Raw genomic sequence first — 16,611 nt, forward strand, 5'->3', positions numbered from 1 at the left:
CCTCCTTGGGTTCTATCAGTTTGAAAGAGAAGCTCATAGAACTCAGGGAAGCACATTTGTCAGTTTATGAAGATATGCTAAAAGATGTAGATGAATGGCCAAGTGAAGAGATACTTCAGGCAAGGTCTGGAAACGTCCTGAGCATAGGAGCTTCTGTCCTTGTGGAGTTGGGGTGCCTCACCCTCCCTGGGTGGTCGATGTATTTACCAACCTGGAAGCTCCCTGAACTCCATACTAATGGAGCTGAAAATTCCAGCCTTCTAATTCTGGGTTGGTCTTTCTGGTGACCAGCCGCCATCTTGGAGCCATCCAAGAGCTCACCCAGAGTCACCTCAATAGAACAAAGGGTTATCCTAATGTTCTTATCACTCAGGAAATTACAAGGGTTTCAGGAGATCTGTGCCAGGAACCAAGGATATATCTATATATCTGAGTGAAAGAAGCCAGGAGCAAAAGTGCACATAGTGCATGATTTATAAGAAATTCCAGAAAAGGCAAAACTATCATGAGAGAAAGCAGATCTGTAGTTGCCTGGACTGGGGTGGAGGTGTGACTGACTGGGAAAGGGCAGTATTGGTTTCCTATTGCTATTGTAATAAATTACCACAAACTTAGTGATTTAAAACAACATAAATACATTACCTTATACTTCTACAGTTCAGAAGTCTAAAATGGATCAGTGGGACTGCATTCCCTTGATAAGCTCTAGAGGAGGATATGGTTTTTGTTTTTTGTTTTTGTTTGTTTGTTTGTTTGTTGTTTTGCATTTTCCAGCTACTAGAGGCAGCAGGCACTCCTTGGCTAATAGCCCTGCATCTCTCAGACCTGTGCATTTGTGGCACATCTCCTACTCTGACTCTGACTCCTCAGAAGGACCCTCGTGATTACATTGGGCCAATCTTGGTAATTCAAGATAAGCACCTTATTTCAAGATCTTTAACTTAATCACCTCTGCAAACTCCCTTTTACCATGTACAATAAGATATTCATAGATTTCAAGGATTAGGATGTGAACATCTTTGGGAGTCATTTTTCTGACTACCACAGGGCATAATGAAATTTTTTTGGATATTGGAAATGTTCTCTATATAACAATATTCATAACAACATTCAATTTATTATATACATAATAAACAATATATTCGTGTATTATATCTTCAACATCTACCACACACAGAATAACAGCAAATGATTGCATTGTGAAGAGTGGTGAGATTAGTAAATATGTGTTAAATTAATACATAATTTCCTTTCATCATCAAACCGTTTAGGAGCCCCTATTTCAGGATTCTGTGAATGCTCATGAGTTTAGGCAGTGTTCTGTGCTGTGTTCCCTGTTGTGGAAGAATATTATGAGTGTCATCTTCCCTCCTGCTCTGCAGTTTCACAAAGCCTCCTCCTCCTGTATGTTTTCTCTTAGATGATCCAAACAGAACATTTCAGATTCAACTTCTGCTGAATATGCCAACTTTTTTGAAAATAAGCTCTGATTTTTCCAAGTGTACTGTTTGAAAGCTCTTTAATGATAACATAAAGATTCCATGTTATATTGTTAAGTGACAAAAGCAAGTTTCAGCATGGTATGTAAACATTCTGTCTTACGAAAAGAAGGGAAAACAAGAAATTATATAAATAATTGTGTACAGAAAATTGGAAAGGATACTTAAGCAACTATACATAGAGTTTACCTATAGAAGTTGGAAATGATCATTTAGGTGGATGAAGTATAGGACAGAAGGAGACTTTTCCCTGTACCATTTAACATGTTTTAACTTTGAAACATGTGAATATACTTCTTACCCCCAAATTAAACATTTTTTAAAAACAATGAGCCTTCTGTATGTGCAGTCAGTCCTCACAACGTTAAAACAAAGTTCTACTTCACTCCTACTGTTGATGTTAATAAAAAAAAATTTTTTTACACGTGTCACTTTGAAAATTTTTTCAATCTTTCTCTGAAATAGTGAAGACCCCAGTATAGATATGTAGAAAGTGTCTGTGGTTTTACAATTTCTTTTTAAATTGAAATAATCCGAATAGGTTTGTTTGTTCGCTTGCTTATTTGCAAGAATCAATTTCCCAATTGAAAAAACAAACAAAAAAAAAGTCACAAGTGGCTCTCTTTCACTTGCCGGGTCACTGTTATGCCTTCTTCCCGTAGATGGGATTCAAAGAAGGACCTAAACCTTGGGGGAAATTAAAAATGTTTGTTGAAAAGCCTTTAAATTCTAAATGAGAGGTTTGTGTCGCAGACGGTGATGAATGTAGGTACGTATGTTGAAATCTGAGAGTGGAAAGACCGTCATTTGTGTTACGAATGTAATCGAAAAAGCATGGCTTGGCCCGTACGGGGGTCGAACCCGCGACCTTGGCGTTATTAGCACCACGCTCTAACCAACTGAGCTAACCGGCCCCTAACTGTGGCACCGCCTTCCTTTTTAGAAGATATAAACGAAAACGAAAACGAAACGAAACCGTATCTTCAAATTCTTCTGGGGACAAACCCTCCCCCAAAATAACACCAACGAAGAACTTAAACAACCAAAAAGTAACAATTTTTAAAAATCCCCATATTCTTCCTAATTCATTCTCCCCCATCACGGAGATAGGAAAAAGAAAAAAAGAAAAACTTTTGACCAGAATGAATTCTCCCTCTTGGGGGGCCTCTCTTAAACTGCCATTTCTGACCCAAAACCATTAGATCAAAGTCCCCGAACGAAGCATCCTTCCTCCTACGCAGGGAAGGCGGGAGGCAAACTGGAAGCTCCTCCAAGCCAGAGCCGGCAGCGGGCGGATCACGGAACTGACCACAGAGCAGGGCTCGGATGACTAGTCTCCTGTGCGCTCCTCTTGCTGATACTTGGCTCCTGGAGACAATTAGGACATATCTAGGTCACGAAACCTGAGAACAAACTAAATCCAAAGCTAGCAGAAGGAAGGATATAATAAAGATTAGAGTAGAGATAAATAAAATAAAGAATAGAAAACTAATAAATAGAATCAACAAAACCAAAAGTTAGTTTTTTTTAAAAGATTAACAAAATTGACAAATATTTACTAGACCAACAAATAAAAAAAAAGGAAATATGTAAATAACTAAAATCATAAATGAGGGTGGGGACATTACTATCAGCCTTACAGAAATAAAAAGGATTATAAAAGAATACTGTGAATGATTGTTTGCCAACAGATTAGATAACCTAGGTAAAATGGGCAAATTCCTAGAAACATACAAAATACTGACATTGACTCAAAAAGATAAAGAATATCAAAACAGATCTAGAGTAAGTAAAGAGATTGAATTAGTAATCAAAAACATTCAAAGAGAAGCCAGGACCAGATGGCTCCAGTGATGATTATATCAAATATTTAAAGAAGACTTAACACCAAGCCTTGTCAAATTCCTCTTAAAAATAGAAGTGGAGGGGAAACTTCCTAATGCATTCTACCAAAGACTACAGATTAATATCCTTTATGAACATAGATGCAAAAATTCTCAACAAACTACTAGCCAATCGAATTCAACAGCATACAAAAAGTATTATTCACCATGAGCAAGTGAGATTTATCCCAGGATTGAAAATGTAGTTCAACATAAGAAAATTAGTTAATATTATTTACCACATTAATATAAAAACATAAAATCCACATGATCATTTCAACTGATGCAGAAAAACTGTTTGACAAAAATCCCAAACTCTCATGACTGAAAAAAAAAGCACTCAAAAAATTAAGAATATAAGGGAATATCCTCAACATGATAAAGAGACTTTATGAAAAGCCCACAACTAGCAACACAGTCACTGGTGAAAATCAGAAGTCTTCCCCTTTAAGATTAGGAACAAGGCAAGGATGCCTGCTCTTACCACTCCTAGTCAACATTGTACTGGAAATTCTAGCCAGAGCAAACATGAAAGAATAAAAAATTAAAATTATCCAAACTGGGAAGGAAGAAGTAATACTATATTTATTCTCAGATGACATAATCCTATATGTAGAAAATCCCAAATAATCCACAAAAACCTATTAGAGCTAATAAATAAATTCATCAAAGTTATAAGGTATAAGATCAATACACAAAAATCAATTGCATTTCTGTGCACTTGCATAGGCTATTCTGTCTGTTGGAGGTCCAAGATGTGCAGTTCCCCTAGGGCTGTCTATTAATCCTTTGCCTTAGAAAGAAAAAAAGTATTAGTCTAAGCCACTGAGAAAACCTCAGGTTGGGTCCATTCAGAGATTCCCCTGACATGTTTCCCCCAGTCCCAGATCCAACTCTTCTCAGAAGAACAAATACTCCCCAATTATCATCCCTTGAATCCATCTTCTCCCTCAGCCTTGAGTCCCGCTAGAGAGGCTAGTGACTCAGACCAGTTGCTTTCCTGGACACATATTCCACTCCTTCTTCTCAAGTTCTGCCAATTTTTGCTGGAGGAAGGCTGTGAGAATGGGATTGGGGGACAGAACCTGGAAGCATCTTCCTCCCTCACATCAATGAGGGACAGTGAGTCCTTGTTCCTCCTGTTTATGGGTCAAAGACTCAATTCTCTTTTGCTCAAAACTCTCCTCATCTCTATATCAGAACCAGCTTCCCTGAGCAGGCTCTGCTTCCCACATGACAGCTGGGACCACTGAGCTTAAACTGCAAGTCAGCCCCACCAACTGTAAGCTGGTTTTGCCCAAGGAAGGAAGCACATCAGAAAGCTAAGCCCCACCTGATGACCGGATCTGCAGTGATCCTGGCTGCCTATTTCCTCTGCCCATTACTGTGCAATCTATCACCAAGTCCTGCTCCTTAATCCCTTCTCTCTCTACTGCCTCCCCATGCCCACTATTAACTACCTGGTTGTTGTTAACCAGGTAATTACCTAGTTCAAATGTATGTCTTTCATGTTTGTTGGTGTCTCCACAGCCTCTCACACATTTCCAGGTCTCCAGTCTGTCCCCATTTGATTCCTCCCTCACATGACAGCTAGAACAATCTAAACTCAAGTTTGTCTCTTTCCTACTTAAAATCTTTCCATGACTCTCCACTGTGTTTGGAACCCTGTCTATACTGCACATCTATGTTTATAAGCATATCCATGATCTGCCCCTGCTTCTCCCCAACCATGTCTGACTCCTTGGAAGTTATCCCAACAGATTTTCTTTGTCTTCCAGACCTGCCTGTGTACGTGCTTTATCTTTGGCTTGCAACACCCTTCTTCGCTTGGATCCCAGAACACACACCTTAAAACAGAATTCAGGTCTTAGGTAAGATGACCTTCTGCCCTGCTTCCATTCCCCTGGTACTAGTTGTTTGTTTTGGAATCACTCGCTTACTAATCTTTCCAAAGTAGGAAATTTCCTTCACCTCTGAATGTCTGGTGCAAAGCACAACACAGGGCATATAGTTATCACTAGATAAATGTTAAATTATCATGAAAAGTAGAATATATGTAACACTTTTCTTCTTTCCCCAACTCTGTAAGATGGTAATCTCAGGTTGCAGAATATCTTTAAAAATTAAAATGCACGGATTTTTAGAGTCATATATACATGGGTTAGAGTTTACTTTGGTGATCTGTTATAGTGAGAGAGAAGTGAACGCAGACTTTGTAGCTAATAGGGTTTAAACTCCAAATCTAACCTTTACTAACTGGGGAGGTGGGGGGCAGTGTGGGCAAGTTTCTGAACATATTTCTGCCTTGGAATTGATATGAGTTTAACAGTAATTCCTATATCATTGACTTATTTCAATAACTTTATTTTATCAACCAATTTAAGATTGCATATTTTTTCCAATTAGATCTCTTCCAAGGTATCCATAAAAGAGGAGACAGATATATTCAGTGAGTCATTCTTGCTTTTCTTTTTCATCAGGATGGTAAGTGCTAAGGGATAGGTTATAGGTTACTCATAGACCTCCCATTGGTTATAGAACAGAGGTCAGATTAGGTATCTGCTGTTCTTCTCTTTCTCCTTTTTTTCTCAGGCCCAAGAGTCTTCCTGCCCTACCTATCCTATCTGGGAGAGGTGTGAATGGAGAGGGTGATTTTTTTAAGGCACAAATTTTTAAAACATTAAATGAAATTTCGGTTCCCTAATTGAGAATTTCTGGCTCATACTGGAGGAATCATGACCAATGGCGTACAAGGAAGAAGCAAGTTTGCATCACCCTGTTTTTTCCTCCTCTGGTCCTCCCACGGGTGCCCTTGTGGGCTGACAATTGATCCTCAAGGAAAAGTTGGAATCAAGGTCAAATTGCATTAAAAGCTTCTCCAAGAATGAATTGCAGAGCAAAATAGCAAGAAATGAGGAATTGGTCTCCTTAGGGGGCCAGATAAAAGGAACCACTTCTTAGAGCCACGTAAAAGCAGGCTAAGATTTAGAGAGAATCTATTCCTCCTCCCAAAGATGCAAGAGGGTATGGACTATACTTGCCTCCCTGGCATGCTTTTTTTTCCCAGAGAAAAAGCAGGAGGCAGTATCCTGACCAAGCTCACCATTGACATAGAGAAGGGATAGGCAGGGAGGGGAAGTCAAGGCTCTGCTCATCTCCAAAATTTGGTTTCACTCTTTCATTTTGCTATCCCCTGCCAGATACTTTAGTCCTCCATCTTCTTCTGGAATGTAGATTAGGACCCACAAGGTGAATGTGTAAAGCTCTAACCTTAAATCCAGGGTATTTTTGCTTTAGAGAATTAGAAGAGACTAAGGCACTTCACTATACTGAGGTCCAAATCAGAGTACAAATGGCGGAGAACAGATTATTTCTTGCGGGCATGATGCCTTCGGGAATGCCTTTGCTCCCTATTCTTTGGGGTTTTTGATTTTGTACCAATGGAAAATGAAGGGGCTGATAATTTGAAAGATCCTTCCCCAACAGAGCCCTGGGCAGGCGGAAAGTGCATCCCAAAGCCAAGGCTGCTGCCTGCCTTAACTGGTCCAGGGTCAGGAGTGCTCTGAGCAAAGGGGGCCATGGAGGGGCCCCCAAACATGCTTTTTCCTGCAGAAATGCTGGCCCTCCCCAAGGTAAAATATGTGCCTTGGCTGGTCAAGCCCTGGTTGTTTTGGCCCCAGGCTTCTCCAGAGGGTGTGATGGTGCTAGTAGTCCCACTAGGCATTGCTCCAATGCTGAATGCTCCAGAGTTGGAGCTCATGTCTGGGACAGTCATGCTGATCCCAGACTCCCCACAGTCCATAGGGGTCACTAATCCCCCAAAGGCAAAAGGTCGTGGGGCTGTGCTACCAAACACTGGGCCACAAGCCCCACTCCTACAGGTTGGGGTGACAACTCCAAAACCCTTTGTATTAGCTTGACCAAAGGGAAAACTTGCTGGAGTGCTGCTAAATTCCGTCCGGAAGCTGGCAGAGACATGAAAGGTGGAAGCTGATGGTGCCAAACCACCAAAGGCTGACTGTGTGGTACTGCTGAAGGATGGTTGGGCTAGAGATGGTGTTGGGATTGAGGATGCCACTGTTGAGTTTCCAAAAATGAAAGAGCTACTGAAGCTTGGGCCAAGGGATGGTTGGGGGGTCCCTTGCTTCTGCCCATATGCAGCTGCAAATGTCACCTGGGGAGTGGCTCCCAGGGATGGTGGGAAAGGTGACCTTGAGCTTGACCCTAAGGGAACTGTGAATGCTGAGGTTGAATTGGAGATCCTGGATGACAATGCAGGAGGGTTGCTGGTTACTAGGGCTGAAGGTGACAGAGGGTTGCCAATAACCCTATAGTTGGCAGTGCTTCTGGTAGGGGGTATCTGGACAGCACTGGAAAGAACCTGGCTAAAGATGGTGACTGTGTGTACAGTAGGAATGGTAGGACACTGTTGTGGTGGCAAAATGAAGCCTGTGGCTGGGGAAAAGTTAGCTCTCAAGGCACAGGTAGCTCCAAGAAGGAAAGTGTGATGAGCGGAAGGGATGGAGTAAGTGTCGCCCAGGGTACTGGTAACATTCACTACACCAAAATCCAAAGGTGGTTTAAAAGAAGAATCTTTGGATGTGCAGACTGGGATGGTGGACATGACTACAGAGGTAGCCTTGACCAGGCCATGGAAGAGATGGGTAGAAGCAGGAGTAGGTAGAGGAGGGGTCTGCTTGAAAGAGACAGGAGCTATCATGGGCATAGTTTTAAGTGGTCTCATACTGTCAAAGATAGGCTTGAAGGTGGGAGTTAAGATACCTGAAGTTGAAGATGCTGCAGCTGTGACTGAAATTCTGGAATATAAGGAGTCTCCAATCTCACTATTGGTTGGAAGCCCAAAGATGGATTTTGACATGGGGTCAGCAGAGGTTGCACTGGGAGGTGCAGATGCAGAAAGATGGGGAGCTGGGCTACTCATCCGTCCGAGCAAAGTACTTTGCATAGTGGGTGCTGCAGGCATTACGACAGGTGAGTCTCGGGGCACAGCAGCCTGAGAGATTGAAGGTGGCCGTGTGGTGTCAGTGACTGGTGATGTGGGAGAAACAGGGGTCACAAGGATGACAGTAGCTGTGCGATTTGAGTCTGAAGAGGTGCCTGAAAGGGGCTCTGACTGTGAGCACTGCAGTGGGGCCAGCATGCTTGCTGTCTTCACGGGTGAGTGGGCCACACTGGTTGCCTCCCCAGTGGATTGTGGGAAGGCCAGTGGACCTGGCAACTTCTGTGTTTTATTTAAGCTTTCCAACTGAGGATTAGTGCCCTGGCTTGGAACTGTGCCTGAAGAAGGCAGGGTGAGGGGCCCAGAAGGCTGAATAGCAGATGGAGTCTCAGGGACAGAGTCTGTGGTGACCTCAGTCATAACTCCTCTGGCTTTGTTGCTCCATTGGAGTCCAGCTTTCCTTCCTAAGGCCAGATCTTCTTCAGGGGCTGCATAATCAGGCTGGGGAGGTAGTGTCAGGGACAGCGGGTCCCCACGGCTAGATAGAAGCAGTGGAATCTGATTTTGCTGCCCAGAACAGCCAGATGTTTCCAGGGACTCTTCTGATACCACTGGGACTGGAGAGTGAGACAGATGACCTTTTTCTTTCTTTTTTAATGGCCACTCTGGTATCTGGAGTGATGCATCGGGAACACTTCTCTTCCAAGGCTCAGAGAAACCTCTAGAAGAGCTGTAAGAGCTTGTAATAGCATTTCTTTTGGAGCTAAGGGGACCACCTGTGTGTATACTGGCCAAGGAGCTCATGGAGTAGCAACTGGGTCTCTTATTCAGGCTGTGATCTGAGCTCCAGGGGCGGAGGCTTCTCTTTAGAGGCCCAGGCCTGGGCACAAAAGAAGTGAGGACTCCATTTTTTATCAGAGGCTTAAATGCAGATGGCCTTGTCTCTGTAGTCCTTCTCTTAAGGTCCAAGCTCTCAGGGAACGGTGGTTCTTCCAAACTTACTTTCCCTTTCTTGCACTCTCGGAGGACCTTCAGCACTGTCTCTTTTGCACATGGATCTGAGGGCTTCTTAGAGAGTGAGGACCCTGCACAGTCGATTACCTCTACTGGGGAAGAGGAGCGGGGCGCTGTCCGCTCAGGAGGAGCGATCTTGATAGTCACCGGGCTCCATATGGCCCTGGGGTGCCGAAGAGACCAAACGCTGCGCTTGAAGTAACTTTCCCACCAGTCTGAGGGAAGAGGCCCCATGATGGAATTCTGGGACCTCTTCATGGGAAAGCGCCTCCAAGCCTCATTAACTACCCACGTGGTGGGATTGGTAGGATCCCAGTTCGGTGGCCTCCTCGCAGGTCGGTGCCGCGGGGCAGGGTGGGCACGATGGATGTGCTGAACCCGGTGGACTTGGTGAAGGGGCTGAGTTGGCCGGCGGTTCAACGGCCTCTCCGACAAGTCTGTGCGCTCCTCTGCGGGGGACGATGGCGGGGGTCCCGGCTTGCCCAGGTAACTGCCCATGAGGAGCAACGAGGCGGAATCGGTGACTTAGACTTAGGGTTTCGGCTCCCGAGGTTTCTCACGTCTGGTGACTCAGCCGCCGTCGAAGTGCGCAGTGTTCGGATGACGGTTAGGTTCCCGGCGCGAGGAAAGTGCAAGGGTCTCGGGGCGCTCCACACCCTCCAGGTCCAGCATCCGAAGGTCAGAGCCAGGTGAAAACAGAGGGCACGTGGGACCTCGGCAGACCCTGTAGCTTGCTCTACTATTTTGAGGCCGAAGGTGGGCGCTCAGGCCTCTGTTCTCTCCTCTCCGGGTTGCAACGAGGCCCGAGGAGAGGGATTCAAGAGGTAGCGCGCGGTCCGAGATCACCGAGTCAGTGGAGCGGGCGCCGGGTCTCCAGGATCTGGCAGCGACTGGCGTGGAGGGTCCATGCTCCCGGTCCAGGCACGGATCCGTCCTCCTGCCTGTTTCCCGGAGTCGGAGGAGGGTGTGCAGCCCAAGCCCCGCTAAGTGACTGGGGGCTGCGCTCGCGGGAGCGCAGGACTGGAGACCCTGACAGGTGGACCCATGCAGCCCAGATGAGTTCGTGGCGCCAACAGCCAGAAACACTGGAGGTTGAATTTGTTGGTTGGGGATTCCCTCACTTCTCCTTTTCATTTGCCCTTTCCTTTCTGCAGCCAGTAGGTGTCAGTCATTTGCCTCCGGGAGGACAAGCTCCGGACGCAGACACCTCCGGGCCCCATCCAGGGTCGCCTCCCCTAGGCTGAATCCAGGTCTCCCTTTGTTCGCACTTTGAGTACGCAAGTAACATCGCAGTCTGGTGGGGCCTCGAGGTTCCAGAGGGGGCTGAAGGCATTTGTCTATCGCCCCTGAACCTGAGCCCTTCGCAGGCACCCGGCTTAGTTCGTAGCTCATTCCACCCCCTCAGTCTCTCCAGTCACGATCCTCACCTAATGTAGTGGGATCGGAGCTCTCGGAGGGGAGTAAAGAAGTGAGAGATTTAATTTGAGGCTGAATATTCATGCTAAACCAGAGTAAACTATGTGACTAACATCCTGAAAAATTCAGAAACAAATAACATTTAAAGTGTTCTAAAACAATTCCTTCTAATAACAATAAAATTAGCACGGATTGAATACGACTCTTCCAAGAAAGGTCATTTGAAGGTAGTCGGAGAACGAGTTCCCTTCAAAAGCCACACTGTCCAAAAGTGGGTCCAGATATTTTCCATTTTGTTGGTCTCTCTTCCTTGAAGTAGTATGTCCACAGAATTTTATGCCAATATAACGTATGTTTACGCTTAAAATCTTTATTCGATCATCCTACTATACTAGTCCGCACCAAATACATAAATATTGGTATTTATAAATATATAAATTCAGGTATAAATATTGAAATCTGAAATTTTGATATTTGATGGGACCACAAATCTGTATGGTAGTTGATTCTTTTGGTTTAAGTTATATTTGCATTTACTAGTAGTATGGAATTAATCAAAACATAAGCAGATAATAAATTTGAAAACCCTTTTACTGGGAGACATAATAGAAATAAATGTGGCATTTGTCACTTCCTTCTCCATGAAATCGCATATAACATACAAGGCCACCTCAATTGAAGTAATATTTCCAGTTGTTCCTCTGCTGGACACCAAGGATGGAAGGAATTTTACAATTTGGGGCAGCGTGCCACTTCACATAGGTAGAAGAGTTTTGGAATTGCCTAGTGGAGGAATGGTGGGATTTCAAAGTAAGATGGGAAAGAAGAACCCAAACTAGAGGAGGATTCCCAAACTTGTGAATTTTAATTGGTTGAATGTGGAAGATATAGAAATTGATTCGGTTTTTGTGTTTATAGCTTAGTTGGAATAACGTTTATAAAGGAGACAAATGTTAAAGGGGAAAAAAAAGAGAAAACAGAGAAACACCCCGTAGCAGAGGATGGTTTCGATCCATCGACCTCTGGGTTATGGGCCCAGCACGCTTCCGCTGCGCCACTCTGCTGGCAGAGTAACGTTTGCGCTGTTCTCCTCCCCAACCATTAAATCACCTTTTCTGCGCTAATTAAAAAAAAAAAAATTCTTTTCTATTTCCTTCCTTCCTTTCATAATTTCTGTACACTGCTGCTATTTCTTTTCTCATGGCTGGCTGTATTGTTGCAATGCCATACAATTCAGAGTATATTTTATGCTGTATTTGAACTTATACTGATTAAGTCAACTGAAACTAAATAGAAATGAATTTTAGAAGGGAGCAGAGTATTTCTGTGAAGAAATAGCAAGAAGTAAAACAAGTTTACCAATTCCATCATGTTTAGGTCATTTCTGGTTTTATTCTTCAATGTTGTATTTCAAGGGAACTCTGAACTATTATCTTACCTTTCTACCTAAGGCCCAGTCTCTTAAAATGAACTGGTACTTTGTAAACTAAGTGCAAGGTAATAAGAAAGAGGCTGGGAGATACAGTATCTGTCTCTTTCCCAATCTACTTGTTCATTGGTATGTTCAAAGGGAAGAAGGGACTTCAAGAAGTACATGCCTACATCCTGTCCAAATTTATTCTTTGAAGTAAATCTTGAAAATCATTCTCTTTTCCATGTGTCTTTCCCCCTCAGATAAAACCTTGTGATATTGGTGATGAGAAGGTAAAAAGAAGCATAGTGATGAAATTGGTCTGTTAAAGGGATCAGTTACTTAAAAGATACCCTCCTGCTCCCACAGGTCCTCTGGTATTGTCTCTGTTATGGTGGAAAAGACCCATATGATAGGTACTTGGATTCCCGGCTTCTCTGAATAGAATTTGTAGATACAGAATTTGAGATACTCTTCCTAATTAAAAGCATCTTCTCAATTTTATTTGGGTGGTTCCATTTACAGTTGGGACATTCCTATTTTTAAAAGCCTAAGTTTCTGAGGATGAAGCATACAACAAATCTGACTTGAGACTTCACCTGGAGCCCAGGTGGTTGCCAGGATACATCTAGACCCATCCAGAGGCTCCCACAACTCGGTCCGGAGCGCGGTGGTGCTGCAACCTCTTAACTGACAGCTGGGCATTCTCCATAAGAAAGCTTTTCCGAAACGGAAAAGCGTACTGTCAAGCAGCATTCCGGAAGACACAATTCTGACTACCACTAGATAACAGCCTCGCAGCTAATACCAACAGGGCGACCGAGCCAAGGGCTGGCGACGGGAAATGACGCAATAGAGGCGCCGGGAATCGTGTGCAATTCACTGCTCCGCCGTCTCCATGGTAACAGTCACATTGGTCCCAGCGGTCAAGGCAGCGGCTTTTGATCTGGACCTAGGAATCGAGGGTCAAGCTTGGCGCGCTAAATTCGCCTGTCTTCCTGCTGGAGCTGCGGTCCTGTTTATCCTCCCACGCCTTCGGCTCCTCGGCAGAGAATAACGCCTGCATAAAACCGAATAATCTCAGGTTCCACTTATGTTGTTTAGTGAGATAACTTGGGTACCCTCACCAATGCATATTTAACATCCAGAGGGGATAATGTTTTGGCACTTCTCTCCTCTGTACAAGAAAAAAAAATTTTTTTTTTCAGTAATAATCCTGAAATGGAGTGAAAAATACAATGGCTAGTGAAATAGTCTTTATTGTACTCCATATATAATTATGCCAGTTTTTTAAAAAGTTTTTAATACAGGTCAAAAAGTTGGTTTTTTTAAAAACATTTTTTATTGATTTATAATCATTTTACAACGTTGTGTCAAATTCCAGTGTAGAGCACAATTTTTCAGTTATACATGAACATATATATATTCATTGTCACATTTTTTTCTCTGAGCTACCATAAGATCTTGTATATATTTCCCTGTGCTATACAGTGTAATCTTGTTTATCTATTCTACAATTTTGAAATTCCAGTCTATAAAAAGTTTTTAAATAGTAGACCGATATTTTTAATTACATGAATGTATTTTTGGAAAAAGATGAAAAAGCTTACCTACATATTAGTGTGTTGCAGTCATGAATAATAACTTCATAGTTTCTGTTTTTGTCTTCTGCAAATTTCTCAATAACTGACAAAAATTTATCTTGTTTGCATATTCACCTTCACTAGACAGTATAGCCAGATTTGTCAATCTATCATCCCTTGTAGTTGATTGAAGAGCGCTTGATTTTATTAAATTCAATTTCAGAAAGTTTCTTTCACATGAAGCAACAGGTATACAAATAGGAAAAATCTTAAAGGTAAGTCTGGAAGAGATTCATAAAAGTCCTATTTCAAAATTCACAGTAGTTATTTGCAAATGGATTTTAAATTTCTCTGCAGTTCAAAAATCATAAACACACAAGTCCAAAGTCACATAGAAAGGTGGAAAGTATGCTCATCATTTTTTCTGTTTTTAAGATTTAAAAAATTTTTTTCTTGTCCCTCTTCTTCCAAGTAATTTACCTCCTTTTATTGCTTAAACTCCTTATATTCAGGAGACCTCTTCCTCCTTAAAGAACATAAAATTTAATTCTAGTCTTGTGTCTGTCTGTGTCACTTCACTCTTGATTCCATCATTTATAAAAGGAAATGGCAGTTATGTCATGGAACAGGGATGAGTAGGAATGTCCAGGAATTGGTCCCTCTATGGAAACAACTATTGAGTTTGCAAGATTGTGTGAAGCAACTCTTTTGGAATTTTGGAGTCTGTTGAAACACTTGAAGTGTCCAGAGGAAAGATTGATAAAGAGACTGGTAAATTTTGGTGAATATCACTTCATGTAGTTCCATGTGGTGGCTACCATCCCCCATGTTCTAGCATTATGGCAGGCAGTCAGTGGGGACTGTGGGCCTTGTTCCTGGCGTGGCTTGCTGGTGCAAGGGTGGGTAATCAAGACCTTGCATTCTAAAAATTGGAGTTGTATGTTTTGACTTCTGTTCACTGCTTTTGATCGCCGAGGAACCAGCACAGAGGCCAACAGTATTTTTACCTCCAAAGGGCTGAAATGGCTTCCCTAAGGGAATTGAAAAAAATAGTACTTCTCCTTCATCCATTCCAGACATTTAAGGAAAACTTAGTCAGATCAGTGGCTGACTACATAGACAATGGAAGAGAAACTTCAGTGATCACACACAACAGAATATACACACTTTGCAAAAAGAGCCTGGAAGAGCTACAAACAAATGGCTTCTGCCCTCAATGAGTATAAATCAACAATCCCTGAGGAGTAAGAGAATTGGATTTCTGAAGTTACCACAACATAATACTCAGAATGACCAATTCTTAAAAAAAAAAAAAAAAATTACAAAACATACAAAGAAACAGGAAAGTATGACCCATTTGTAGGAAATAAAGATTTGAGGGAAACCATCCCTGAGGAGCCCAGAAATTGGAATTATTAGTAAAAGGCAGTAAATCAACTGTCTTAATTATTTTCAATGAAGTAAAGGAAACCATGAATAAAGAACAAAGGAAATCAGGAAAACAACGTCTGAAGAAAATAAAAATACTAATAAAGAGAAATTATAAAAAGGAAACTGGACAAACTCTGAAGCTTAAAATGCAATAACTGAAATTTTAAAAAAACTTACTACAAGGAGTACGACAGCACATTTAAGCTGTCAGAAAAAAAGCAACAGCAAATCTGAAGATAAGACAATTGAAATTATCCAGTTTAGTAGCAAAAAGAAAAGAGAATGATGAAAAGTAAACAGAGCCTGGGGGCCTGTGGTACACCATCAAATGTACCAATATACATACTGAAATCCGAGAAGAGAAGAGGAAAAAAAAAGTAGAATATTTGAGGATATAATTAAACTTTGCAAATCTATACATAATTTCCACTTTAGAAGGAATTAAGCACCTGATCATCTCGATTGATACAGATACAGCATTTGACAAAATTCAATACCTTTTCACAATAAAAATACTAGCAATAGAAGGCAACTTCCTCAACATGATAAAAAACCACACATGAAAAACCCACAGCTAACATCATACTCAATGGTTAAAACATTGAAAAATTTCCCCCTAAGACCAGAAACAAAAGATGCCCACTTTTGTGACTTCTATTCAACAGGGTAGTTCTAGTCAGAACAATTAACCAAGAAAAAGAAATAAAAGATGTCCAAATTAGAAAAGTAACATCTATGTTCACAGATATGACCTTATATGTAGAAAAATCTAAAGAATCTACAAAAATAGTTACAGATTATAAATGAATTCAGCAAATTTACAGAATATAAAATTAATGCAAAAATTAGTTGTATTTCTATACACTTGCCATGAACAATATGAAATGGAAATTAAAGAATTCTATTTGCAATAGCATCAAAAAGAATAAAATACCTAGGAATAAATTTAACCAAGGAAGCATACAATCTGTACACCAAAAACTAAAAACATTGCTGAAAGAAATTAAGGAACACCTAAGTAAATGGAAAGACACACAATGTTCATGTATTGAAAAACTTAATATTGTTAAGACGGCAGTGCTACTCAAACAGATTCAATGTATTCCCTGTCACAATCCCAACAATGTCTTTTACAAAAATAGAAAAACGCATCCTAAAATTCATACGGACTCTCAAGGGACCCTCAAAACCAAAACAATCTTGAAAAGGAGCAAGGTAGAAGGTTCATATTTCCTTTCAAAACTTACCACAAAGCTGCACAGTGGTAATCTAAAGAGTTTGGTGCTGGAATAGGGATATAGATCAACGGAATAGAAAAGAGAGCTTGGGGAACCTTCACGTATATATCAACTGATTTTCAGCTAGTGCTAAGACCATACAATTGGGAAAGGACAGTCTTTTTCAACAAACAGTG

General features: G+C 41.8%; 1 protein-coding gene and 2 non-coding genes across 3 annotated transcripts; all 3 read right to left on the reverse strand.

Annotated features, from left to right (window-relative positions):
* Positions 1 to 2,339: 2,339 nt before the first annotated feature.
* On the reverse strand, positions 2,340 to 2,413 carry TRNAI-AAU. The gene has a single exon. It is a non-coding gene; the product is annotated as a tRNA-Ile (tRNA).
* A 4,336-nt stretch (positions 2,414 to 6,749) lies between these two features.
* Positions 6,750 to 9,854, reverse strand: POM121L2 (POM121 transmembrane nucleoporin like 2). Its single transcript, XM_006194157.2, has one exon. It carries the CDS (start codon positions 9,852 to 9,854, stop codon positions 6,750 to 6,752), a length of 3,105 nt encoding a protein of 1,034 aa, XP_006194219.2.
* Positions 9,855 to 11,764: 1,910 nt separating this feature from the next.
* On the reverse strand, positions 11,765 to 11,836 carry TRNAM-CAU. The gene has a single exon. It is a non-coding gene; the product is annotated as a tRNA-Met (tRNA).
* Positions 11,837 to 16,611: the final 4,775 nt, after the last annotated feature.

The sequence above is a fragment of the Camelus ferus genome, chromosome 20 (genome assembly GCF_009834535.1).
Source record: "Camelus ferus isolate YT-003-E chromosome 20, BCGSAC_Cfer_1.0, whole genome shotgun sequence".
Taxonomy (NCBI): Eukaryota; Metazoa; Chordata; class Mammalia; order Artiodactyla; family Camelidae; genus Camelus; species Camelus ferus.